The sequence below is a fragment of the Bombus impatiens genome, unplaced genomic scaffold (genome assembly GCF_000188095.3).
Source record: "Bombus impatiens unplaced genomic scaffold, BIMP_2.2 scf_0830, whole genome shotgun sequence".
Taxonomy (NCBI): Eukaryota; Metazoa; Arthropoda; class Insecta; order Hymenoptera; family Apidae; genus Bombus; species Bombus impatiens.
In genome coordinates, this window is record NT_177249.1 from 291633 (window position 1) to 317860 (window position 26228).

General features: G+C 35.7%; 1 protein-coding gene across 2 annotated transcripts; it reads left to right on the forward strand.

Annotated features, from left to right (window-relative positions):
• The first annotated feature begins 320 nt into the window (after nt 1–320).
• Nucleotides 321–22293, forward strand: LOC100747538 (baculoviral IAP repeat-containing protein 6). 2 transcript variants are annotated; one of them, XM_012390617.3, is made up of 51 exons: nt 321–594; nt 1202–1521; nt 1613–1857; nt 1931–2270; nt 2362–3853; nt 3921–4095; nt 4167–4385; nt 4474–4897; nt 4974–5097; nt 5179–5329; nt 5409–5633; nt 5709–5963; nt 6045–6318; nt 6405–6566; nt 6914–7219; nt 8105–8401; nt 8515–8729; nt 8820–8976; nt 9049–9240; nt 9334–9548; nt 9633–9886; nt 9971–10149; nt 10227–10414; nt 10493–10637; nt 10934–11093; nt 11208–11577; nt 11653–11776; nt 11855–12019; nt 12121–12284; nt 12357–12594; nt 12672–12972; nt 13054–13229; nt 13311–13512; nt 13580–13807; nt 13885–14409; nt 14483–14753; nt 14888–15147; nt 15244–15526; nt 15601–15986; nt 16058–16201; nt 16295–16472; nt 16546–16691; nt 16766–17008; nt 17097–17315; nt 17402–17623; nt 17691–19019; nt 19107–19327; nt 19417–19656; nt 19730–19918; nt 19988–20122; nt 20210–22293. In XM_012390617.3, exons 1-51 carry the CDS (start codon nt 408–410, stop codon nt 20492–20494), a joined length of 14145 nt encoding a protein of 4714 aa, XP_012246040.1. In that variant the 5' UTR covers nt 321–407; the 3' UTR covers nt 20495–22293. The 2 variants fall into 2 exon arrangements, with proteins under 2 accessions (XP_012246040.1, XP_012246041.1); XM_012390618.3 differs by lacking the exon at nt 6914–7219.
• The last annotated feature ends 3935 nt before the right edge of the window (nt 22294–26228 follow it).

Genomic DNA, 26228 nt, shown 5'->3' on the forward strand with positions numbered 1-26228 from the left:
ATTTTTCATCTTGTAAACATATTTTTTTTTAAACATTGAAATCATATAAACAAATACAAGAAAATATATGGTAATCTACTCATTAATATGCACTATTTAGAATTTTTAATATCCTCTAGACGTACGGAGAATTGTGTAAGAAAAATTTATTTATTATTTATTTGTAAAACAATATTAATTTTTCTTATACTGCGTATGTACATTGCGATGCTGTTCGAAGATGCAGTTTTGAAGATCGAAGAATAATGTATCGATGATGTATCGTTAGCGCGGAATAATCGTTTGACGGTTATTAGCTAACTTCAGAGCGATTTGCTGACGTTCTACTCAAAGATGGCGGTGATGAGTACGCCATGTTTTTTGTGATGTTCGCGCATTAGGCAAATTTTTTGAGAATTGTAATCTGTATGAGCAAAATGGCTGATGATGATCTGTGGTTATTAAAGGAAGACGGTTACTTAAATGTGGATACTGAGTGTAAAAGTATAATTTATCATGCTAATCTAAATGTGTTACTAATTACCACTGGCAGTGCGCAAGTATATGTATTTGATGTCAACTCAGGAGTAATTTTGCAAAAAAGTTCTTTATCCGGTAAGCATTTCGATTCGTTTGTTTCTTATAAAGGAGAATTTCATACCCATGATAAATCATTATATTAAAAATCTTGTAGGTAATTGATTTGTAATATTCAATCACGCCTCATGGTCAAGGTCGTATACGCGTACAAAACGTCAGGCGTGACTCAAACTTGTATAATCTCACTGATTTTAATATGATCAATTCTTATTATTAACTAATCGTTATCATTTGTTTGTCACCGTTTGAGATATAACCAAGTTCTTAGAGTCATTTGACTATCTTCTAAACTGTTCCTATTATTACTCCATTTACAATCATGTTTCTTTTTGGGGAAGATGTTTTTGCTATTTGTTGATTGATTAAAGTCTTGTAGTCTTTATAAGAAGTATATCAACTTCTACAATTGTACCAATCATTATGTAATAATAATTTTTGAAAATGTAGATTGTACAAGATATCTATTGATATTTATTTTATAGTGCTACATAAATGTCTTTGTTTTTTGTGTTGTCTTTGTTGATATTTTTAAAGTTCACCTTTGATAAAAAAATAAATTCTGTTTGCTTAATCTGTTTTAATAGATTAAAGTAATTAGATATAATAATTTTTATTTTTACAGGAAAATTAAATGGAAGACTTCAAGGTACATATTTGTCAAATGGTGTAGATAAAATATTATATACAGATGGAAGAGGAATTGGAGTACGTAGTGATTATAATGGTGTACTCTTTTTGGACACTCTTTTACAAACACCTGTTTCAAGAAGTGAAGAAATTGTAAAATTAGAGTTATTGTTTTCTGAAGCTACTTTATTATATCAGTGTCTACGATGTGTAGAGTTACCAGGAATAGATCATGTGCAAGAAGTAAAAGATGAATTAATAAGTAAAACGTTTACAGTAGAAGCAAACCAGAAAAAGGGAATTAAGGCCCAAAAAGTATGTATAACAAATAAATAGATACCAAAAATTTTGAACTACTGAATGAACTAATATTTATTTAAATATTAATTTATCTTGTTCTCAACAGTGGAATACAGTATGTTTGGAACTACCACACAGTTCTCTGAAACTTGTGTGTTCAGGATTAGTAACTGAATTGAAGAGATTAAGCAGATATATTCCGGCATTGCCAATTGCTTCTGCCATTAATGAACGATTAAATGGCCTATTACCAGGTCTGCCATTAGAAGGAGGTCCTGCTGATAAAGCATTAATGTTTAGTGAAGCTACACGTCGAGATACTTTTTCAAAATGGCCACACATGAATTACAAGTATAACACTTAAATCATTGGTTTTTATTGGATAATAATTGAACAGATTTATCATATGTATATTGTTCTTTAGATGGGCTTTACCAGATCAAATGGCTCAGGCTGGTTTTTATCATCAGCCAAATGCAACAGGTGACGATAGGATAATGTGTTTTACATGTAATGTGTGTTTAGTTTGTTGGGAACCAACAGACGAACCTTGGTCAGAACATGAACGTCATTCTCCAGCATGTCCATTTGTCAAAGGAGAATATACACAAAATGTTCCTTTGTCTGTTATCCTTGCTACTGCTCCTGCACGTGAGGCTGGTGATACTGTAGATGTAATTAGCACTACAAATGTCAGTGGCCTTGTAGCTACAGCTTCCAGTGGAGGTTTTATTAATGTCTGGAATGTAACAAATCAATTAAAGGTAATATATAATAATTATAACAATGATAATAGTAACATGTTAATTAATGCTTTTCATGTAAGAGTATTCTCATCTAATGTATTTTTTACAGAGGGAGGTATCATTTTATGTGGCTCCTATAGATCAAGAAATAAATAATAAAGACTCTATTCAGTTTGGTTCCACAAGAAATTTGACATCATATTTAAGGACACTTAATTCAGAAGCAGATTCCCTTTCTGATTTTAAGCATCCAGGTTCTCATAAAGTACAAGTCACAGCATTGTCTGTAGTAGGTTCTCCCATATCTCAAAACAGTGAAGCAAAAATATCTGGTTCTACGCTTTTACCTGTAGAGACATCAGACTCTAAAATCAGGCCATGTGTAGTGTGTGCTGTTACTGTGACAGTTAGTAATCCATCACAATTAAGGACTTTAGAAAATGTGTGGGCTACTTCAGCAGATCTAGCTTCATCATCTCTCGTTCGTGCAATGAACAGTGTAAATAGTGCTACCAGTGACACTTTAGATATAATGAAGGTAGCAGGTGATAAATACACACCATCAAGATTGCACTATTTAGTATTTTATGATTTTCATCACAAAATTGCAACACAATCAATTAAAGAAGATAATACTAAGGATTCTAAGGCTAAAAAGACATTATCTGGAACAGGCACCAGTGCTAGTTCAAACGGTGAACGTCAAGAAAATTTATATCAAGAATTTTTGGTTGGTAAATTTTTTTATGAAGTTCCAGTAATAGAGGATGTAGATTCAGAGGTAGTTGGTCCACATTTTGATGGTATTTTTCCAACATCTGCTCTTACTGCATCATCTTCCAATGGGATCTACTCAAATCCAATTGGTATCACAGTACCCCCAACATCCAGTTCATTTGATGCCAATTTTAATCCTATAAATGGTCCAGAACATTTTGCATCAACATCTGATCTAACAACTGCGAATAAGAAAAGTTTGGATATTATGAAAATAACAAAGACTGAACCAGTTGTTATAAAGACATTACGTATTGAAGCCCCTGATTTTGTTAAAATTACACACATTGAACCATCTAAAGATGGAAGACATTTGTATGTTGCTATGTGTCCTACAACAGATAACACAGATTCGTTAATTTCAAATAATAATCAGATGGATATCGATGAAGATAGCGAATTTTTCGCACAGAAAGGTTATGTGTATTGGGACCATAATGATACACAGTCTGATAGACTAATAAATGGTAAAATACCTGATGATATAAATAATATAAATACCATTTTACTTGTGTATGCTTTGGATTTTTCGGGGCAAGTGGTAAAAGTATTTTCTGAACCAGTAGCAAAACGAGAGTTATCTGCAGATGAAGCTCCTGTTGAACATGTGTTTTTACCTCTTCAAGAGAAAAATAAATATACACCATCTGATGAAAATTTTAGTAGAAATTCTACTAGTAATTCAAGTGCATCAGCACCTATAGGACAAGTAGCTCTAGTATGCAGAGATGGTGTTATCAGAGTATTAAATTTAGATTCATTAAAAACTATTACCGAAGCAAGAGTAGAAGGCAAAAAGTTTGTTTCTGCAACTTATTGTACCAGTAAGTTGTAATATTTATTCATATTTCTATTAATAGTTTTTATTTTTGTACAATATAATCTTTCCAGGCTTAGAGAGATTGTGTGCATGTACAAGTGATGGCGCTCTTCACTTTTTTATTACTGCAGATGAAGAAGATTCCATGGAAGACAAAGAGGATATTGAGGATATTAATATGATGACAACTGAAGAAAGTAGTAATAAAAGTACAATTCCTAGCACGTCAACGTCATCTAGTTTTCAGTAAGATTAAAGATGAAATTAAAATAGCGATGTAAAAATATTTTAAAACATGAAATATTATATTTTTTTAGAGACCAATTAATTTCGCACAAATTGAATTTCTCGTATTCGGATTTACGTTCTCTTTATGAATTGACACGATTTGATCATCACTCTCCCGCATATGGTGCTACCGTTCCTCCTTGTTGGAATGAAATGATGCAAGCTCAACGACAGCGTCGTCATCCCCAGCATTTTCATCAGTCAGAAGATCAACACCATACCCGTACATGGCGTTTACATAATGAACGGTATGTATAAATATAGATATATACAGATATTTAAACGGTATAATTTTATTTTATATTTTATCTTTATTGATTACTTTATAAATTATAGAAATACTTGGGACGAGCACATATTTGAATTAACTCTCCCTCGAAGTGCTGCAGGACGTATTGGTCATGTAGATGTACGGTACAGTTTGCATTCAGTTTGTCAAGAATTGCCATCAATTCAAATTACTTTACTAAAGCAAAATATTAAAAGAATTGGTCATCATGAGCCTTTATTAACTCCTGTGGATGAAAGAATAGATTTTAACATAGGTAATGAGCAGAAGGGAGAAAATCCTGTGGTCACAGAGGAGTTTCAGCGGCAACATAATACGGAGATTTTATGTGGACCGATTGATTTACATCGTAGTTTGGACTTATCTTGGCGTTCTGGTTGTGTTACACTGACTAGCCCAAAATTGTTTCGTTCTAAAGCCAGAACGCTTCTTGTTCATATGAAGGCTCTAATCGATCCTACGAAAGATAATGTAAGTACTTATTTAAAGTGCGTATTGAAATTTAAATACAATATACATGATAAATGTCATTTTCCTTTATTTCTAGGCAACGCCAAAATCGAAAACAAACTCATCAGACAACAAACCTCCTACATCTAAAAAGTTGAGGATAGTCGAAGTGCGTCGATTTGTAGAAGGTACAAGTAATAAGAAATTAGACGTTTACATCGGTAGGTACAATTTTTCTTACTGATTTATTATATATATATTAACTCCTGTGATTAATTCCTTTTTCTCCATATTTATTTAAGGTTGTGATTGTATTTATGAAATATCAATTACCGTTCGAACAGTATATCCTACTAATATACCAAATGAAAGGGCGCAGCGATGCGCTATGCTAGAATCTAAAAGTTGCTTTGAAAATTTATTAAGTGTTGCTTGTTTAGAGACGCTTGACAAGTAAGTTTTATAACAATTATAAATGGTATTACTTATATTTATTATACGCATAACGTTATAACACATTGAAATGTTACAGATCGCCTATTGCACAATCACTGGCATTAGATGTTCTTGTATGGATAGCCTCTATCAGATTGACGAGACTTCGTAACAATCAAAATAATATCGAAATAAAAAGTTTCCAGTTGGAAACAATTCGTTCAGTACAAGCACGGCTATCTAATTTATTAAGAACTTGCCTTTTGCATGCTGGTCGAAGTATAGCGCACAAATGTATAAAATTAATTATGCTTTGTAATATGTAAGTTAACGATGGAATAACTTTTGCGTAAATAATACGTAAAATTTATTCTATAATGTTACAAATTGTTTTCAGTGGTTTTTATAATTTGAATGATCCTCCATCTCAATCTTTCGACGAAGCTTTGGTGTCTGTTTTAGTAATGTTGTTACCATCAATAGTAGAAGTTGAATGGGCTGGTTCGCTACGTTGGCTACAATTATTAATAAATAGAACTTTAATACGAGATAGAAATCACAGTATTGCTCAACAATGTGTTTCTTTAATACAACAAATAGCTGCTGAAATATCGAATCGTGTAAATCCATATCATTTATTACTCGCGACAAGGTATGATTAAATATCTTAATGTAATATGTTTTATTGAAATGATTTAATACAACATCAACAGAAGTTTCCAATTTTTTATAGATTTGGTTTGTATAATTCTCCATTTGAGACCGAATTGTTCGACTTGGAATCGCCGATGCCTCCCAAATATAATCCTATACCTCCCACATATGTGTCAGCTGTAGCTAATGAACAGACGGGACCGTCAGCTGCTTCATCAAGTTCCATGTATTCTCAGGATGCTATTGATTTGAGGGACCTACTTACACTGCCTACACATCCAACTAGTGAACTTGTGGTATCTAGCAAGTTGAAGGCTTTATGTGCTAATCATAATATGAAAGGACTTTTAGAGGTGATTTATTGATATCATGAAGAACTAGAATATAGCATATCAATAATATTTGATTACAAAAATGGATAAGAATTGTAAAACCTCAGGTTGAGCCTCTCCACTTCACTTGTCTTGCTGCTTCTGATGGTACCAAGATGGAGAAAATTGACCCATGCATGAATACAAGTAATATTGGAGCACCTCTTTATGATAGCACAGCTACAAATAACAATGGTGTACCTGACATCAAAACCATTCATCACACTTACGTAAGTTCTCGTAATCTATCTACCTTTTTTATATTAATATATCAACAGTTCCTACATCTTTTCTGTTTTCCTTTTTCTATTACACTCTAAATCTAATGATTTCATGGAGCATGCAATTATTTCAAATTTTATGTAAACGTGACAATACTCACATTAGTAAAAACAAACAAACGTTATCTACAAAGCAACATGGTAAAACGAAACAGGGAGTTTACCAATTTCTGCTTTTTAATGAAAAGGGTTAAAGCTGTTACAATCATTTAGCATTGAACATTAAACCTAAATGGTATAGATGTTTTTTCAAATAGAGGAAACATAATCTAGATAGAAATCATTGTACATTGTAGAACTTGGATGCTGGATCGTTAGGAGCAGATGTTCAGGCTAAGCCAACACCTATGTTAAGCGATCTACTTAGTCTATGTACAGGAAGAATGTTAAAGAACCCTGCTCCACAACTGATATTCACACCTGATGATCAATCAGACTGTGATGAAGCTAACGATATGCCTATCAACAATCAGACATGGCATAATACACAAAATGATATGCCTACTTCACGTATATTAAGTTCTACTGTAACGAAAGAAAAATCGTCTGTACAAAATATCAATACTACTATAAACAAAGTTGAAGACAGCAATTCTAAAAAGGTAGATTACATAGATGAAAAATTGCACTTTTTCTTTCTGTTTCTCAGTTCGACGATTTCCTGTCGTTACCATAAATTTTTATAGCTTTATTAATGTGCTGTTTGTAACTGAGTTTATATAATTTCGTTAATTGTCAGATACAAAGCTAGATACATAAATTGCAAATTGCATGACAGCCTTAGGATACCATGCATTTAACATAAATGTCATTTTCATATTATATTATCATATTGCACATTTTCCCATCTATTTTTATCTACAAGATTTATAAAACATAGGTGTGATAAAAACGCTATCCAGTTACACAGGTCTTATTGTACTGAATGATTTGTTTTGATTTCCACGCACGAGCAAATATTTTAATGATACAAGGTTGTCTACATCTACTTTCATGATTTAATTTTGCAAGTATAATATCGTTTCCAGTTTTATTTCGCACATACACAAACACACTTACACGCGGGCGCATACACTTTTGCTTTATAGATTTAATTAAATGAGACATGTAGAATTGATTCCTACTTAATGCTTTTAATGTTATATATATAAACGCATATATTCCCTCCTACACCATGAAATTTTGGGTAAGAATATAGGAATAATTTGAATAACAAAATTATTTCTGCCATGAAATGTATGGAATGTGGAAGTGAATTGTATAGAGCGATATCTAAAAAAATGATTTTACCCAAATTTCTAATTCTTACAAATATTCAGTCTTAATGTACTGTTTTGTAAGATGAACTGATTTATTTTTGCATTTTCATGTATTTGTTTGAATGATTATGATCCATTTCATAACAAAGTAGAAACGAAGTAGATGTTTAACAATTATCAAAATAAATATTATTAAAGAACTCTCTTTATTATCTGTATATATTACAGCGAAAAGATGTTACATTCCCATGGGGAAGATTATTGTGTTGGCCACCACAACAAGCACTGGTGGTCGATCGAATGCATTCTGGTGCTCGCCGATTTGTTATTCTCGATTTTGGATCACCTGTATTACTTACGGATTTGATTATTCCTTGCTGCAGTGATTTAGCATCACTGTCTATAGATATATGGACAAAAAAGGAAGAAGTTGATGGTACACGACTCATTGTTGCTGGTGATATTGGAAATAGGTCATTGGTTGTATGTGATCTTCAACCACCACCTGTTTGTAGATATCTAAAGGTATTTAATAATATTCACTATATTTTACTATAATAAAAGAACTTATTCATTTCATTTAGCTTAATTTATTTACTCATTTATATTATAACAAAAAATTGTCTTATTGCTTTCAGATTATAATCATAGGTCGGTATGGAATGTCTCCTACAATGTGTAAAATTCCATTAGGAATTTTCTATGGGCACATGATGGTCTTACCTGGAGAAGATTATGCGGAATTAAATAGTAGTTCAGTAGCTTGCGACAACACCTTTGATTCTAATGTGCAAGCTACTATCAATACACAGTGCAATATATTGTCAGCTCTTGCAGAAGATGTGCAGTGCAGGTACTTACAATATATTTGTTTGGAAGTATAAATTTTGTTTATTATGTTTTATACAGTTTATGATTAACATTTATTCTCTTATTCTTCTAGATTTAGCCTAGCTACTGAAAAACTAAAAAGCCTATTAGATCCACTGTTGTGTTCAGAAACTACTAATGTTATGCATATGCAACACTATCTTTCTTTTAATAAAGTACCTAATGAAAATAAAGAACAGCCATCTGCAAAAATATTGGCTACTTATCAAGTAAGTTAAATTAAGTATTTTAATATAAAGACTCACTACATGCATAAAAAATGTACATGTTGAATATTATAGGAATGTGTAATGTTTCAACATCAACTAAATGTTGTCCGAGGTGTATGGAGACGATTGGAATCGTGGAAAGGTTCTCGAACCATACCTACAATGTCTTTAGCGAATGCACCTACCGACAAATTGCGAGCCCTTGGAGAAACTTTACTCGATATTCTACTGTTTGCAGTATATGAAATTGGTCCAATACCTAGCGTATGTTTCTTAATTTTTATGTACTATAATTGTATATATGACATTATGATCGTTTAGAATTTTGTATATATATATTTTTTCTTTTTCTTTTAGATACCGTTATCAATATGCGATGTTTTTACACCAACCGTTTGTGAAAAGTTTTTTCATTCGATTTGTGTTGTTACACCAGCTCCGCGTTTACAACTACAAGCGGTTGCACTTCTAACACGTATGGCTGGTCATCAACCTTGGTGGGGAAATTTTTTGTCTAATGTTTTAATTAATCTCTATTCGTCGTCATCTACGCACATATTTCCACAAGACAGGTACGACAATATGTAGTGTTTAGAACTTTTTAATAAAAATTAAAAACGTTATATAAATCGGAAATTCCTTGTTTAATTTTTTAGAGTATTTATTTTGCTAACACTTCTCGGACGTAAATCATTGATTGCTGGCGTCAATAGATCTTCTGTAATAGATGCTATGGTTCGTACGCTAGGCAAATTATTGGCACCATTGTCAAATCCTCAAACATCAGATACAAATCACTTGGACGTAACACTTATTGGCTGGGTACTGCTTTTCCTGTCAGTATGTTTGGATACTATAGCGATACCACCTACTTGCTTGGAAGAGAATAATGAAAAAACTAAAGAACAAGGTACTACATATACGCGTGAATATTTCATATAGATGGTAGTACCAATATTTTAAATGCTGATTATCATAAAAATTCGTTTACAAGGTTTATCATCTCGCTGGGAATTTATTCAAGGAGAATCTGCAATGCAGAGGAAATATGGTAATGCCAATCGTTCTCTAACTTTTAGTTATCGTAAAAAATTACAGAAACATATAATGCATCACAAGCAACAACTTCAAGAGTTAGAGCAAGCAAAAAAAGTGTTCCATACGTCATCGCAGGTATGAAAGTACTTTCATCTTATAGTAATAAATATAGTAAGCATTTAAGGAATTAATATGTTGTATGAATTTTAAAGGGGTGGACTAATCTTTCACATACTGCTTCATTGTGTAGTAAAATGAAAGCAACATTAAAATCGCAGGAGCAGTTTTTTAAGAAAACATTAAGACAAAATTCTGCCAAGCATTTCAAAGATATTCTTAGTATTCGCAAAAGTGATACACAACATACTTCCCGTAGTTTACAATCACAAGCAAACGCAAGGTTTGTAATGGAAATTTATATAACAGTTTCATCTATCTCTTTTTAAGATTTTATAATAACTTAAATGTATTATATAAGTTCCAGTAAATCGGAAACAACGGACGCGGATGTTGAATATATATCCAACTTATCACATCAACATGTTTTGCCTGTTGCACGTGGGCTCATTGCTCTTATTTTATATAATTCTGCTAATGTGGATATGTTCCTATTAGCTTGCAAGGTAAGGAAATTCAAAAATATGATATGTATTTGTCGAGTTTTTGTTTTATTTCCTTTTTTCTTTTTTGATGTAAAAAGTACTATAAATTTTATCTTCATTATATATTATTTATTTATAAACGAAATATAACTGATAAAATTAGTTCATTAATGCTCTACTTGTACCAATGCTTAGTACTATGATTTACAATCAAAACATTACTAGCTTGTAGATATAGTTGATAATTTTTAATATATAATAAGCTTTATGCTTTTTATGGGGCAACTGTTTGAATTATTGTATCATGTACCATATAGGTAGTCGCTAGGCTAGTGATATCTACACGTCCTGCAATTAGCTTGTGTGAGCTTATGAGTGAAGAACAGCTCCTAAAATTAGTCAGATTGGCAACGGGTACTTCTGACGCGGCCTGGTCTTCGCATGCAGTTTCGTGCCTTTTGCAGGATTTATTAGAAGGTATAATACAGTTTTTATTGCATTACTACTCTGAAATACGATTGTAATGTACGAATACGATTGAATACGATTTATATGTATTTTTCTTTTTGGTCTTCATTAATCTTTTTGCAGGTGGAAAATTAATTCCAAAAACGTGTTCTACTCATGAAGGAAGTCCTTCCGAGGAAAACTTCGAATCTCTTGTTACGGAAAAGAGTCGAACACCAGAAGAAGAATATGTTAGTGCTGCTGAAACAAGTAATACTACTGTTCCACTTGGTAATGATGAAGGATTTGCGGAAGGTGAAGGAGAAGAAGATGCTCAAGATGGTATAATGGTGATGTCTGCAGCTGCATCAACATCAAAGTCCAATGGATTTTTGCCTTCCCTTTTAGAGTCTGATGACAGTGAATTTGAAGATTTCTTAGATGATATTTTGGAACGTGGTAGAAATACATTGAAGAAAGGTCATCCATTACCTAAGAATGTAGACATATCTGGGTATGTAATATATATGTAAATACTTGAATATAATCCAACTGTTCGAAATATTAAATTAACTGAAAATTTTTATAGGATTTCTTTGGCAATGGATGCAAGATTGGAATATGGGGTGGAAATGGGAATAGAGTTATCACTAAGGATATTGTCTATGTTCAGCATGTATAATTTACCTTACAGTATAAGTACCACAATACATGTAAGTTGGTGATGTTTAATTTATATTTATTTCTAGCATAATTTGGATAAAATTTATCTTTATTTTCTTATATAAAAGGTTCCACCAGAGTCAAGTCGATATCCTCAACAATCAACTTCCAAAGCAGAACCTAACTGGAATGAGAGAAATCAAGACATTTGGAACTCGCCTGACACAACTTTTTCGAGTTTAATAATGTTAACGAGATGTTTTGACAAAATATTCGCGGAATTATATTTACAGGTAATATTAATTAAGCAGCAACGCTACTACTCATATAATATTCACTACTTATACCCAGTGAACTAAAGGGTAAATTAAAAATTATTTCTATTTCGCAACAGAGCGTGGAAACAAATCTGGAACTTATCCTTCAACTTTGGCTAACATTGAATTTAGATGCTTCTACAGAACAATCAAATTCCCCAAATCAATTTGATCCTTCACTTACACCTGTTATACCTTTAAGTTCAACAGCTATTTCAAATCTTATATCTGCATTATCTTGGTAAATATAAAATTCATTTTAACAATAATCATTTTTTATTTGAAGTTTTCAGTAATAAAATTCAATTTGTAGGCATCCAGGAGTTTCTTTACGAGCCTGGTGTCTCGCTCTCCAATGTTTGACTCTGGCAAATAATCAACCATTACAGACAAATCCTGCAGAAGCTGCAAATAGTAGACAACCACTAGAGGGTCTTCTGGGTGGTATGGCCGGATGTATTGTAAAAGAACGTAACATGGGTCCTATGCTTTTGCGTTTACTTTCTGGAAGCGGATTAAATGTTAACGCTATGGATAAACAATATATTATGGTATGTTGATATGCCTTCTCAAATATTAGATACTTTGCAATATTCTGTAATTTTGTATTTCAATATATGATTTTTAGGCTGGACCTACTGTTTGCCAAGCACTACAATATTTTTTAGTTAGATTAAAAATGAGATGCGACGTGATTACGCCTGGCAGTACTTTAGGGAATGCATTAAAAGAACTCTTGCTATGGGTAGTATATCAACTTGTACAACCTGGTGGAGCTCTGTCTACAAGAAGAGGACCCTTAGACGCACAGTACAAACTTATAACATCCTTAACAAATCTAAATTTTACCAACACAGATTTAGGAACTGCAATGAGTATAACAGAATGCGTTGGAGTGCTAGTTTCTACTTATGTTAGGGGTTCTGAAGGTACTTTTATGAACCAATATAAAGTATCATATTACTGAATTGTCATATAGTTCCATTTTCCATTTTCCCGTTTTATAACAGTTGGAGCTCAATGTGGTGGCACTGGTGATTTAGCAAATTCATCTGGAGGATTTGGAAGTTTATTTGCTTGTGTATTCGGTGGAGATACCAGACAAGATCATCCTACATCATGGGATACTTTAGTCGTAGCTCTTATTAAATTAGTATACCGACTTATTCAAACACCTTTACCAGAGGTACACATTATTGTTTAAAATGTTTCATATCGAATAGATATTTAGAATTTATTTTCATATTACAATATTTTATATTTCCAGCCCTGCCCAGGTCGATCTGACGGCCCAATAAGAATCGATCTATGTGAAACAAATTTCGATGCAAATATTGATATCAATGATACTCAAATGAAAGTAAATATTTCACAAACGGATGAAAGTAAAGTTGCAGAACAACAGTCTTCATCACGCCTACAACAATGTACATCTAATAAACCTCGTGTACGATGTGTTGCAGATACGGGTATGTATCAAAATGCAATAAGTTTGTTCTAATCAAATATTAATTAATGAAATGTTATGATTTTCAGTTTTGCAACATGAACCTACCATGATGCGTTTGCTAGGAGCTCTAGGCCATAGTACCGGTTCATCTCTAGCTATGCTTTTAGGTGAAAGTGCTGGTGCAGGAACAGCAACTGAACTTGGTGATCCCGCTTCGATACCAGACGCTACATTTCAACTTTTGACTACTCTTACTAAAAAAGCAAGCAATCGCTCTTTAGTTCTCAATCCACTTTATCAATACCTTTCCTCTTGTAAGTCACATTATTTTCAGGAATTTCAATTTCTGGAGGAACATGTTTTCATATTTAATATGTTATATTTTTTACAGCATGTGAACAAAGAGAATTAAATCGACAGTTGGGTGTTATGCAATTGTCAGAGCCTCTTCTTTGGTATATCTTAAGGGTTTTGGACAATGAAGTATCATTGGCAATGTTTACAGCGATGGGTGGAGTGAAAGTACTTTGTGAAAATTTAGTAAAATCAAGTAACAGTGGCAACACTAACTCTGCTTCGCCTGATGTGATTGCATTAGTAATGGAACATCTTTCGAATGTTCCTAATGTGTTACCAGTAGCGTCTTCAAGTAGCAAAAAGTCCATGAATACTCTAGAGACTTATGAAGATGGATTATTAAACTTTGCTCCTTTGGGTATTATATCTTGGTTTAATCCTGCTGCACAACCGGCAGATGTTCTCATACAAAATTCCACACCACATAAGCGAGCCAGGACAGCTGCATGGTTATATCACTGTTTCCCTGATGAGGCATGGGTTGATCTTGCGATCACTTTACCTTGTGCTATATTATTGAGAAAAGTGGAACTTCAACCGCATCTTACGTCTTTAGCTAGTAAGATATATAAACACAATATTAATGGACAGTACATGCTATATTTTGATATTATAATATTACTATCTTATAGCGTGTCCATCGGCTGTGGCTATCGAAGTTTCGAGAGAAAGTAACAGTCCTCTAACACCTGTTTGTCCACCGATGCCTACGGCAGGCTTGACATTTATTCGTATCACTTTATCTCAGCCAGAAGTAGCAACATCTGTACTCGTACGACTATACAAGCCGCGCGACTCAAGAAATATAAGTTTAAGTCAGATTAGATTATTAGGTACCACAGCATTCGGTGAAATAAAAACGAATCACGATACAATAGACGAAGAACAACTTACCAAGACAAGGTAATTATTTACTGATTGCCTAAATCGTACATTTATTGATATAATTTTCAATCGTATTCACTGTGAAGCGAACACTTCTATGATTTCATCAGTCCAAATACAATTTTACGTATCAATTTAACGTATCTGTCTAGCTTGGGTTGGTTGCGATTGTTGCATCAATGTCTATCCGTAAGCACGTTGAACAGCAATCTCGCTGTTAAAGTGCTTAATTCTGCGGCTTCAGTTGAAGGACTGGTTGAGGCATGTTGTAATCTTCTGTTACTCCCAGCACCATCTCTTTTTACTCCCAATCTGGAGAGGGTTCTTTTGCAACTAGGCTTACATTCTCGAGAGCTTGGACTTCGACTCATTGGTCTTTTACTCAACAACAGGTCTACTTCTTTCTTTCAAGGTACTGCTTTTCTTGGGAATCGATTCTATTCTTTTTTTTTTCAAGTGTATTTTTCTGAATACATGAATTGAAATCGAACCGGTTGGTATTTTACAGGTGCCACAACTACACAAGAAACATCAACTGTCCAATTAGTTGTAGAATTATTGCAGCAACTATGTTCCATTCAAGATTCTTGCACGGAAGCTCGTATGACAGCGGTGTTATCGTGGCTCCATGCATCAGCAGTAAATGGAATTTCTCGGCCCAGTAATGGTCCTAATGCTATTAATCCACCTGCTGTATATATTCATTGTGTGTCTTCTATTATATGGGAAGCACATCAACAGCAAAATCTTAATTATGATTTACAGGCTTTATTGACCGACGAACTTTTTAAGTAAGTTGTATTCTCGATATATTTAATTTTTTTTCCATTTGATAGTTTTTAATATAAGCTATCTTTTCAATTAGTGCTTTGTATCAGTGGACTTTGGTTTTGGGAACGAGTTCTGCCTTAAAACAGGCGATTGATTCTGCTCTTTGTGCGTTTTGCTACGTGAGACCCTCACTATTCCCTTTGCTTCTTCAAAGAGTACGAATTTTGGTACCTAATATGGCAACAGATCATTCTGCATCTATATCGGATGATCGTAAGGAAAGAGAGAGTCAAACAGATGATAGGAAGAGTGAATTTAATGGCGAAGAATGGTACTATCGTTATGTGTTATCAGAATATAAACGATTAAATTTAACAGAAGGGCAGTTGCTTACTGTAGCTGCAGCCGCTCGGTCTCCACCAGGTATTCAACAATTGATTGATTCTGGACTTCCTGCTTCGTTGACAATGTTAATTATCGGTGAGAGATTATTTTGTGAGATTATTATTCTAGAATTGGACAAATTTCTAAAGGGCGATACTTCTATGTAGATTTTTGTAATCTGGAAAGTTCACGACAAGAGCAACCGCAAAGTAGACGAATATCAACGAAAGGTAGCTGTCAAAGTAACTTAGGAAGTTTAACTGATAATGATAAAGCTGGTGAAAGTTCCATGGATACAAATAATTATGTTGGTAAGTGTGTTATTTGGAAAAGTTGTAATTTTTACAATCTAATAACTTTTTTTTACAATCTTTATAAACGGTATTATGATAATCATTATTTAGGTGAGTTGTGTATGACAGAACCGGAAAGTATAGCAATGGTGTTAGAATTTTTGACCCTTGTCTGCTCGGAAGGTAGAATGCGTGATTGGCTTGGTAAAGAAGGACGTGGATTTTGGTTACCCCTTCTTTCACTTCTCAGTAATCGACCCGTAGAAAATCCATCTTTATCCTCTTTGAGGTAGTTATACACACTTCATTTATGGTACAAATATAAAAGAAAATTTGATACTAAAAAGATTTTTATTTTACAGATGTTCTAAAACAAGTATATCATATGCATCATTAGAAAGTGCAATGATTAAATTTTTATCTAGGTGTTGTTGGTGTCATCTTGAAAATCAAAAGTTATTAGCCGAGTTATTAACCGACGTTATTTCTCAACAACGAACAACTTCCAGTAAGAGACGATTATTTTTAATTTAGTTTAGATTTATTTTATTTCATGTAGTATACAACATTTTTGTCGGACAGATGTGCGCTATCTTCATGGAATTTCGGGTTTCACGAGACGACTGATTTTGCAATTATTATTGGAAGGTGAAAAGGTATTAGTGTCTGTAACTTCCGATGCACCGATGAAAGTTTCAAATACAGCAGTCAATTATAGCATGCTGGCTATGCCACCGCATCCAGCTCATCCGCTCGGTCATTATCATCAATTACTGTACATGTCTACTCAATCAACCGTTGCGGATATATTACAACAAGTCTCTGGTGAGTTAAGTTTCAGTATTCTTTTCTTCAATTAATAATAATCATATGCTCAATATGGTTCTAATAAAATTTGGAATGTTTTTCAAAGGTACATGGCTTTTTTTATTGTTGCCAAATACATATAAGGGTAATGAAACTGGAACGAATAATAATCGATCTAGAGAGCTTTGGGAATCTGGTATGGCCTTCATAGTAGATACTCTTAGCGTAGCTGCGGGAAATACAGCGAAAGACAAGAGGGCTAAAGAGGCATCTAACAGATCACAAGCTCGTGGTCCTGTTATAAGAAAGTCGCGAATAAATTCTGGCAAGTCATTCGTTATTTATGATATATTATAATACATGACATATGAGCAAATTTTAATTATTTTACTTGAAATTTCGTATTAATAGACGGAGCGGCTAGTACGAGCAAAACATCGACTAATAATGTTCAGCAGAATTCTACCAATCCTACTAATCAACAATATTTGATACATTCATCACGTCCAAATACTCCTTTACCACCGCAGTTGACCATTGCTCAGCTTTTGGCTATTGCCGAAGATAGCGGAATATCTTTATCAGAACCTTGTTTGCATCTTATATTGCGTCAACGTAATAAAGATTCAAAAGGTATGTATTAAGTGAAAGTCATTAGTTTGGAGGAACGTTTATAGATAACTGTTCTCTTATCTTCCAGATGACATAACGAAACAAAACGACAGCGAGTTATTAAATTATAGAAGCATAGAAAGTTCATTAGGAGTGTTCAGCGCAGGTGGTGGTTTAGCGGTGTTAGCTCGACATTTACCGCTTGTGTATCCGGATTCTAGACCACCACCCGTCCCGTTACCTTCGCCAGAACAAACATACGAGGAGTGGGTCAAATTAGGAATCAGCGACGATGCTTGTGAAGTCGTGGAAGAAAGTGGAAATAATTCTTCTTCATGGGCATCATCACCAGCTGCTTACGTGCCACCACATTCCCTTGCTGCTTTTGGTTTGTTCCTCAGACTTCCAGGTTATGCGGAAGTACTATTAAGAGATCGAAAACGAGCACAGTGTTTGTTACGTCTTGCATTAGGCGTTTCGGACGATGGCGAAGGTGGAGACGTTTTAACGTCACCGTTGGCTGCGTTGTTACCAACCTTGCCATTCCAAGTGTTAAAGCAATTACTTGATGCTACACCTGCGACCACAGACGATGGTCTTCTTTTACGTAAAACAACCATCGAAGTGGGTGCAATGCTTCTGTTGTTGAATTGTTTAGCCGTATTTACCCACCAAACGAACCAGAACGAAAATTCGGAGCAGAAAGTAGTTGGCAACCAGGGTGAAGCAGGACGTAGCGACGATAATTCGCATTTGTACTGGGCGAAAGGTACAGGATTTGGTACCGGGTCTACACAACAGTCGTGGAATGTCGAACAAGCTTTGATGCGACAGAGATCCGAAGAAGAGCACGTTACAGTATTACTGCAAGTTTTAGCAAGTTACATTGGCTCCGGTGGACAAACACAAAGAGAACTGCCAGCATCTTTTCCCGATCTACTAGCCCGATCCTGTTTACTTCCAGCCCTGTCTTCGTATTTGAGAAACGATTCGGTGTTAGACATGGCGAGGCACATTCCTTTGTATCGAGCAGTATTGCAACTGCTCAGAGCTATGGCTTTATCGAATCAATTAGTTCCGCTTTTATTACCTAGAGGCGGAAAGTCTGGCGATCCATCCGTTGTATCGCTTTTATCCGGTATGAGAGTTTGCGTGGATACGTACGTTCACAAAATTAATCGCACTAGGAGTAATAAGTCGAAGACGTTATTCAAGTATCCTGACGATACTGAACAAGACGAAGGTCTAGCGACATTGATCCCTGATATTCAAGAGAGTGCTACTATAGTGCAAAATGCTACCTCTAGATTGTCAGGAATCGAAGAAGAACTACCTGGTCCAAGTCCCACAGCTCCAGAATTACCTCTGCTTTCTATCGAACAACGATACATAGAAGTTATGAAAAATTTACAATTTGGTAAGAAAATGTGTTTCTTTTAGAATATACTTATAATTTTTTATATACATATATTATTTTATGTTAATATATTACTTATAATTGTAGATACATATGAGATGATTACTGAAAATCCAGAAGCTGGTGGATATAAGTTTGCTGTTTCATATCATTTTGAATCCACCATGAGAGCAGCTGGCGAAAGAAGTCACCCCATGAGGGTCAAGAGATTAGCTCAAGAAGCTGTCACACTTTCTACGGCGCTACCTTTGTCGTACAGTAGTAGTGTTTTCGTTAGGTGCGACACAGATAGATTAGACGTAATGAAGGTAACTACATGAATGAATGAGACAAATAACTAATGTAACATAATTATTAATTATACTTTGTATTGTGAACATTGAAATTCTTTTTTTAGGTACTCATAACAGGGCCGGAGGAAACACCATATGCCAACGGGTGTTTCGAGTTTGACGTGTACTTTCCTCCGGATTATCCTAACAGTCCGATGTTAATAAACTTAGAAACTACAGGTCGTCATACCGTACGATTTAACCCAAATTTGTACAACGATGGAAAAGTCTGCTTGAGTGTATTGAATACTTGGCACGGTCGTCCTGAAGAAAAATGGAATGCGCATACTAGTAGTTTCCTGCAGGTAAGTGTTAATATTAATAAAGCGTAGATCAAGTTTGCGTTTTGGATCACTAACTAACTAAATGTTAAAACAGGTCTTAGTATCAATACAATCGCTGATTTTGGTATCAGAACCTTATTTCAACGAACCAGGATACGAACGATCACGAGGTACGGCGAGTGGGGCACAATCTAGTCTGGAGTACAATGTGAACATTTGTCAGGCTACTGCTAAGTGGGCGATGCTTGATCAAATACGTAATCCATGTCCTTGTTTCAAAGAGGTAATTACATTTGGATATTCGCATATTATGCAAAAACTGGATTCTTACATTCGTGTTTGGCGACTATAGGTTATACACACTCACTTTTGGATAAAAAGGCACGAAATTGTTGCACAACTAGAAGGATGGATAAGGGATATGGAATTATACGGATCAGATCGCAGGATCGGCCGCACTCTTTCTTTGAACGCATTAGCTTTAAGGGTAATTCATTAGTTTTACATATGCTATTATTTCAACTTAGGTATGTTAGGGTAACGTGTTGCAATCTTATTTTATACTATCTTACAGAGACATTACAGTTTGTTGAGAGAAGAACTGAGTAAACTGCCAACTCCTGAAGGTTTAGAGGATTTGGTGGAACCACTCGCGTCACCAGACTTGCCGATCGAACTTACCAGCACTCCTGGCACCCCGTGTTTGGACACGCCATCAGCGACAATGCTACCTCCAACCAGCACGCCAATTACTAACTCTGTCGATACTATTAACAATGCCAGTGCTAGTAATCACGTACACCACGACATCGACACGGACGTTGAGATGGAGAAGATGGTTTCAAAAGTGTGTGAATAGCTAAAGGATGTTAATAGACATTGTTGGACATTTTGAAAAGTCTATATTGTTTGTGTTATGACGGACAAATAACGGACGGACCGAAGATGAAAGGAAATCCTAGTACATGGGCAAATTTCAGTTTATTGACGGATGATTAGGTGAATGAAAGATTATTGTATCTTTTCGTTGAACACATGACGATATCGATAAAATGAAAATCCGAGAAACGAAGGGAATAAATGTATGCGTGCGTGTATGAGATACATATTGATGAGAGGTACGATAAAAAAGTAAAAATGCGCGAGAGACAACGAGACGAAAGAACCGGTAAAGTAGAATGGATACGAAGAATGAGTGTGGAGGAATGAAAGAAATGAATGGGTAGGCTGAATCGATAAGAAAGGAAAAGGAATATCTAGTGATTATAAAATCTAGTATGAATGTGACAAACTCGTACGTAGTAGGTACTCTCTGTGGCAACTGCTATGCTATATGTACGCTGCATTCTACTACTTCGTATTATCATAAGTAACAACTGTTATTCGATATTTATTATACGTGTTCCTCGTTTACGTAGCCGGTAATCCCCCCTCCCCGCTCACCCTAATAGCAATGCGACTGACTTTAAACGACATGTGTTCCAGCAAAATGAGACGATGTTGATAATGAACGCAAAACAATACGAAACAACGATATGAACTTTATTTAGGGAAAAACAGCGTAACAGTCACTCGTAAATATGAGTGGAATATGTACCTATACGACGTAATTTTATGCGAATCGCTTTTCCGTTATAACATTTCGTTTCGTTCTTCGTTGCTATTCACTGTATTTTTTCCTTGCAAAATCGTCTCAATCGTTTAGCTCAGCGTCGCATTGCCCCCGATTTACGAGTAGAAAACAATGCGGAAAATTGCTCTATAACGCATCATGCAGTTAGCACTTGATACGTGTGCGCAGTGTGATTTAATATTTATCGTGCCTGTATTGATTACGGTCCGTATTGTATTTTTTACCGGAAATAATAGTATGACGTGTTCGGCTTAAAAACGATTGCATATTTTTCAATACCGAATTCCTTTCGACGACTTCATCGAAAAAACAAGAAGACCAGATTTATATCGAACAGCCTTTATTTTAAAAAGAATTGAGATCTGCATATCGAGCGACGATACATTTTTTTTTCTCTTTCAAGCATTCTTTTATCTTTTCCTTCGTATTGTCCTTTTCCATTTCCTTTTTCTATTTTAGAAGATTTCAATGTATCAAACCGATTGAGAGCGAAGAGAACGGAAGAAAAGATGGTATTAAATCCAGTAATTTTCCATAAATTAAAGAGGGCAAACTACGGACATTCGAATAACTTGAAATACCGTTGCATTTGATATAATTAAGAAAAAAAAAAGAAGGAAAAAAAGAAACCGACGATTATAACCGGCATTATCGAAGACGCAGTAATCCCCCAAGCTGTCGCGATTCAAAACGCGATCTCGCTTGGATTCCTGCTCGTATAGTATTGTCCCATTTCTCTTATCAGCGAATAATTACGGTTAGTTGTAAAATTACTGGTCGAATTACAGCGCCAGTACCGATGATCGTTCTATCTGTAAATAATCGTCACACGAATAATCGCATTAAAAGTAAATGTTTGTAATTCCTAAGTAACTGGATAAAATGCTCCATTGTAACGTATACTATTGCATGGATTCCTAAGCAATGAACGAAGCGAAACAAAACACGTCAGATGATGATGTACCCGACAGGACAACGTGTTAATAGTTATTTATAATAAACGATTATTATCACGCTATTCTCAACTTTCTTTTATATCGTTCGTTTATAGTAATCCCTCTAACGTAAAAAACCTCGAATACACCCACCTGTCGACGTTGAAACATTCTTTTAAACTGAAATGCCTATTTAATATCGCAAATATTTTCGTACGGGATATCGCTATTATATTATTATTTTCCAATTCCATTTTTCTTCTCTCGTAAGTAAGGAGCAAGATTTATCCGATAATTTTCCACGTGAAACGTATACTGGTCATTTTGCAAACTCCGTAAGTGCAAACGCGATCTGATTTATGTCGAAATTCTTCGCAGCGAAATTAGAAAAATCGTGAGTTTTCCGGTCAATTCCCGTGCCAATTTGTCACGGGTTTCTATATTGGTCGGGGGCCGTGGCAGGAAACCATTTCCCGTTTTCTTTCGTACTGCATTCACGCGTTGCCCTTTCCGGTGAAATATTAAATTTTCTGCAATTTTACGAAACCGGTGAACACGTGCATCCGTTATATACTAGAAGGAGGCTTGCAACTGTAAATTAAAACTGTGATGCGAATTCGAATCCTCTTGAAGCATGGTTTGGAAGTTCTATCTTTTACAGTCCAATCACGTCTAAATTTCATCCGATGTATCTCTGAAAACTAGCCAAGTGAAAGCGATTTAGTATGAGTTATGCAGAGCTCACGAAAGTATGTAAGCAGTGAATGATTTCATTATATCGACAAAGCCCAACATTCAGTATGGAACCATATTTAATACCTCGTTGTATACCTTAAGATGACTGTATACTAATATGTTTTATTAAATATATGTTTACAATTGAAATCTTATAAATTAAAAATATTTTTGTGAGCACTACCTTTCAGGGAATAAGTGAGATTCATAGTTGATTATCGAACGAAAAAGGAAACAGATGATATCTCGAATACCGATCGCCGAGAGGGAGAAAGAAAGCACGAAGGGGTAAAAAGCGTATGGCCGAGCATACACGGGGGTGGATTTGATTTATAACCTTGCCCACCGTAACATGCTATGAAATTTCATCCGTGACGCTGATACGAACACGCCAGTTTCTATATTAAACGATGCCACTACGGTGACACGTAGAGTTCGCGTACGCAGCACAGATGTGTGCGCATCCGCTCGAGTGCGTGTCGCCGAGTAGTTTCGTACAATTAAATCAGTGCCGAGAGCAAGCCCATCGTTGAACGCGTCATTGCACATCCGTAATCATTTTAGCATACTTCGTCCCCCGTCACTGCTATCAACGCAATCCATTTTAGCGTATTCCTCCGTCACGTGTCTAAGCGCCGGATGTTCCGTTATCGTCCAACTGCCGCGTGAAATCTAGAGGAGACGATTTTATGTCACTGGTCACACCTGGATATAGAATATTGGAACGTGGGTATGATCATTATATCGCGAGAATAATAATTAAAGCTAAAATTCTTTTCTAAAATAATACTAACGAAAATGATAACAAAATCGATATAATAGCGCAGAAAGACAAGACGAGGAAGAAGAAGCTTCATCCCTGACTCGAGTGTTCCAAGGATGAAAAAGACGAAGTTTGTCCTTCGAATTTTCACTATAACTATTGAATTTAATTTTAAATTCGGAGACGCGTGTTTCAGGCGTTTTGAATACATACCGGATTCCTCGGCAGCAGGAGTCCGCTACGCCATTTACAATTTCATTTGCGGCACGTTCTATTAATTGCAGTAGTAAGTTGATCTCTCGATTTTGCGTTAATATCGCGGCGAGTATTCTTTCACGAAAGCTCCGATTATAAATTAAAGGCAAGAACCAAGTCATAGTTAAAAATATAGGGAGGTGAAGAATGCCGAAGGAATTGTGGCGAAATGAGAGGACCGAAGAAAAGGTATCACATATATCTTGGCGAAACGTTGAACTGAGATGGAGGCAAGTAATTGGAAACGGGCAGGATGCGAAAGCTTGAAATATGGTGATACTTATATCCAAAGTAGGAAAATGAGTAGGAGGATGAGGAAAGCGTTGGAATTAGCCAATTTCGCAGGAACGATCGGTTCCTAAGCTGTCAGCAAGTAAACGGAAGTAGGGAAATTCCATTGGGGAAATGTTGACACGGCACACAATACCAGGGATAGGTTAAACGATATAGGTGTGTTTTGAAAAGCCATCATTGCGGAGTGATCGAGTAGTAGACGCGACACCGCTGGTGTCAGATGCAGCTGCCTCGTTAATTGTCCTTCGGCTCTATTCCATCCTTGCCCTCGTTCGATGACGTTTCATCCGGTTAAATCGATGTTTCGTGTTTCCAATTTAAAAACCACGTGAAACGGCAGACTGTTGCGGATGTAAAATTCCGCCAACCGGGCGATATGTTTCTGAGGTAATCGGCGAATCGTAATCGTAATTCTATTTAGTTATAAATTATATAGTTGGATAAAATTGCGAAGATTTACAAAAATTAAAGATCTTCGGGATTCAGGTTCGTTATGTAAGTGCTTTCATTATCCAAATTCCTTTATTCCTCGGAGCTACGTAGCACGGCTTAATCGTATGCGACAATGGGGTTCGAAGGGGGTGGAGCCAGAGAAATTAGGATTAACGACACATAGGAATTTTTCCCGATCGCCTTCCTAAAATTCCTAACGAACCAACCCTAACGACGAAACGATCGCGTCAGCTTAAATCGACGTTCCACGCGGTGTTTTATCTTAAATCGACCTTCGAATTGGGGTGAGTTGGTTGAACAGAAAAAGAGACGATGGAAGAAGGAGAAAAAGAGCAAAAGATCCATATGGACAAGAGCGGTACGTGAGAGAAAAGCTCTTTTTTTATTTGAAAGGTTGGTTCGGATCTGTTTTTGATAGATTTCAATCGATTCGTGGCAATGCGTAATTCAAGTTAAAATTGAAATTACAAGACAAAGAAACCGATGGAATATTTCGCTAGCTGTCAGCAGTTTACGAACATGTACTTTTGAATAGCTTGCCAGTGGAATTAATATCGGTGTATTTTGCCAGCGTTTCGCTCTGTTGAATAAACAATTGTTCCGTAAATATCTGTTTTACGTGTTTCTCTGCGCCCCGGTGACGTTCAACGCGTTTCGTGTTTAACGTTCGCGAAAATCGCGAAAATTGAAAACCAATAGACATCACCGTGCGTGCAAAATTCGTCTTGTGTAAGACCGGAAAATACTGCTCTGCGAGTGCATTCCTGAATTTTATATTTTGAAAAATGTACTTTTTTTTCCCCGTATTCTGGTGTCCTATAAAAATCGATTCGTCCCTCCAGGGACGTCCCATCGATCACTAGGCATGGATGCCTCTGTACGTTGTACAAATCAATTGACGCGTCGAGCAGAAGCGGAAGGAAAAATATCCCGAATGGCACGGAGGGAGTAGCAAAGGTATAATGTATCATGGGACATTAAAGGTGTTCGAGCCGAGGCGAGAAGTCACGCTGACTAAAAGAAAAAGAAGCGACACGGAGAAGAAGAATGAAGGTGCGCGGGAGAGACCACCGGGAGCAGGAAGAAGAATCGATCCCTCCTCCTTTTTTGCCTAACTACCTACCAATCGCCTCTCTCTTCTTCTTCTCTTCTCTCTCTTCCTCCTTTTCCTCACTTTCTTTCTTTCGTCCCTCTTTCGCTGCCTTCGTCCCTCGTTCCAAGCTGACTCGTTACTATCTACTACCGACGACTTTCCTTTCGCAATCTTGCAACAAATCAGACTTATTCCACGACTACTCACACCCAACCCATTGCTCCAAGTGTCGAGAAAAACCTCTGCTCTTTTGATCTCGACTGTCCGCCGGACAAAAAATTCGTTTGCAGTTTTTCACGGCGAAATCATTTGCCAGGGCTACGCGTTCTTACTTGTTACGCGGTTTGAGCCCAAGTTTCTTTCTCGCCGGATAGCTTCGAGGACAAAAAAACTGGGAATTTATGCGAAACACGGAACCTCAATTTTTTTCCT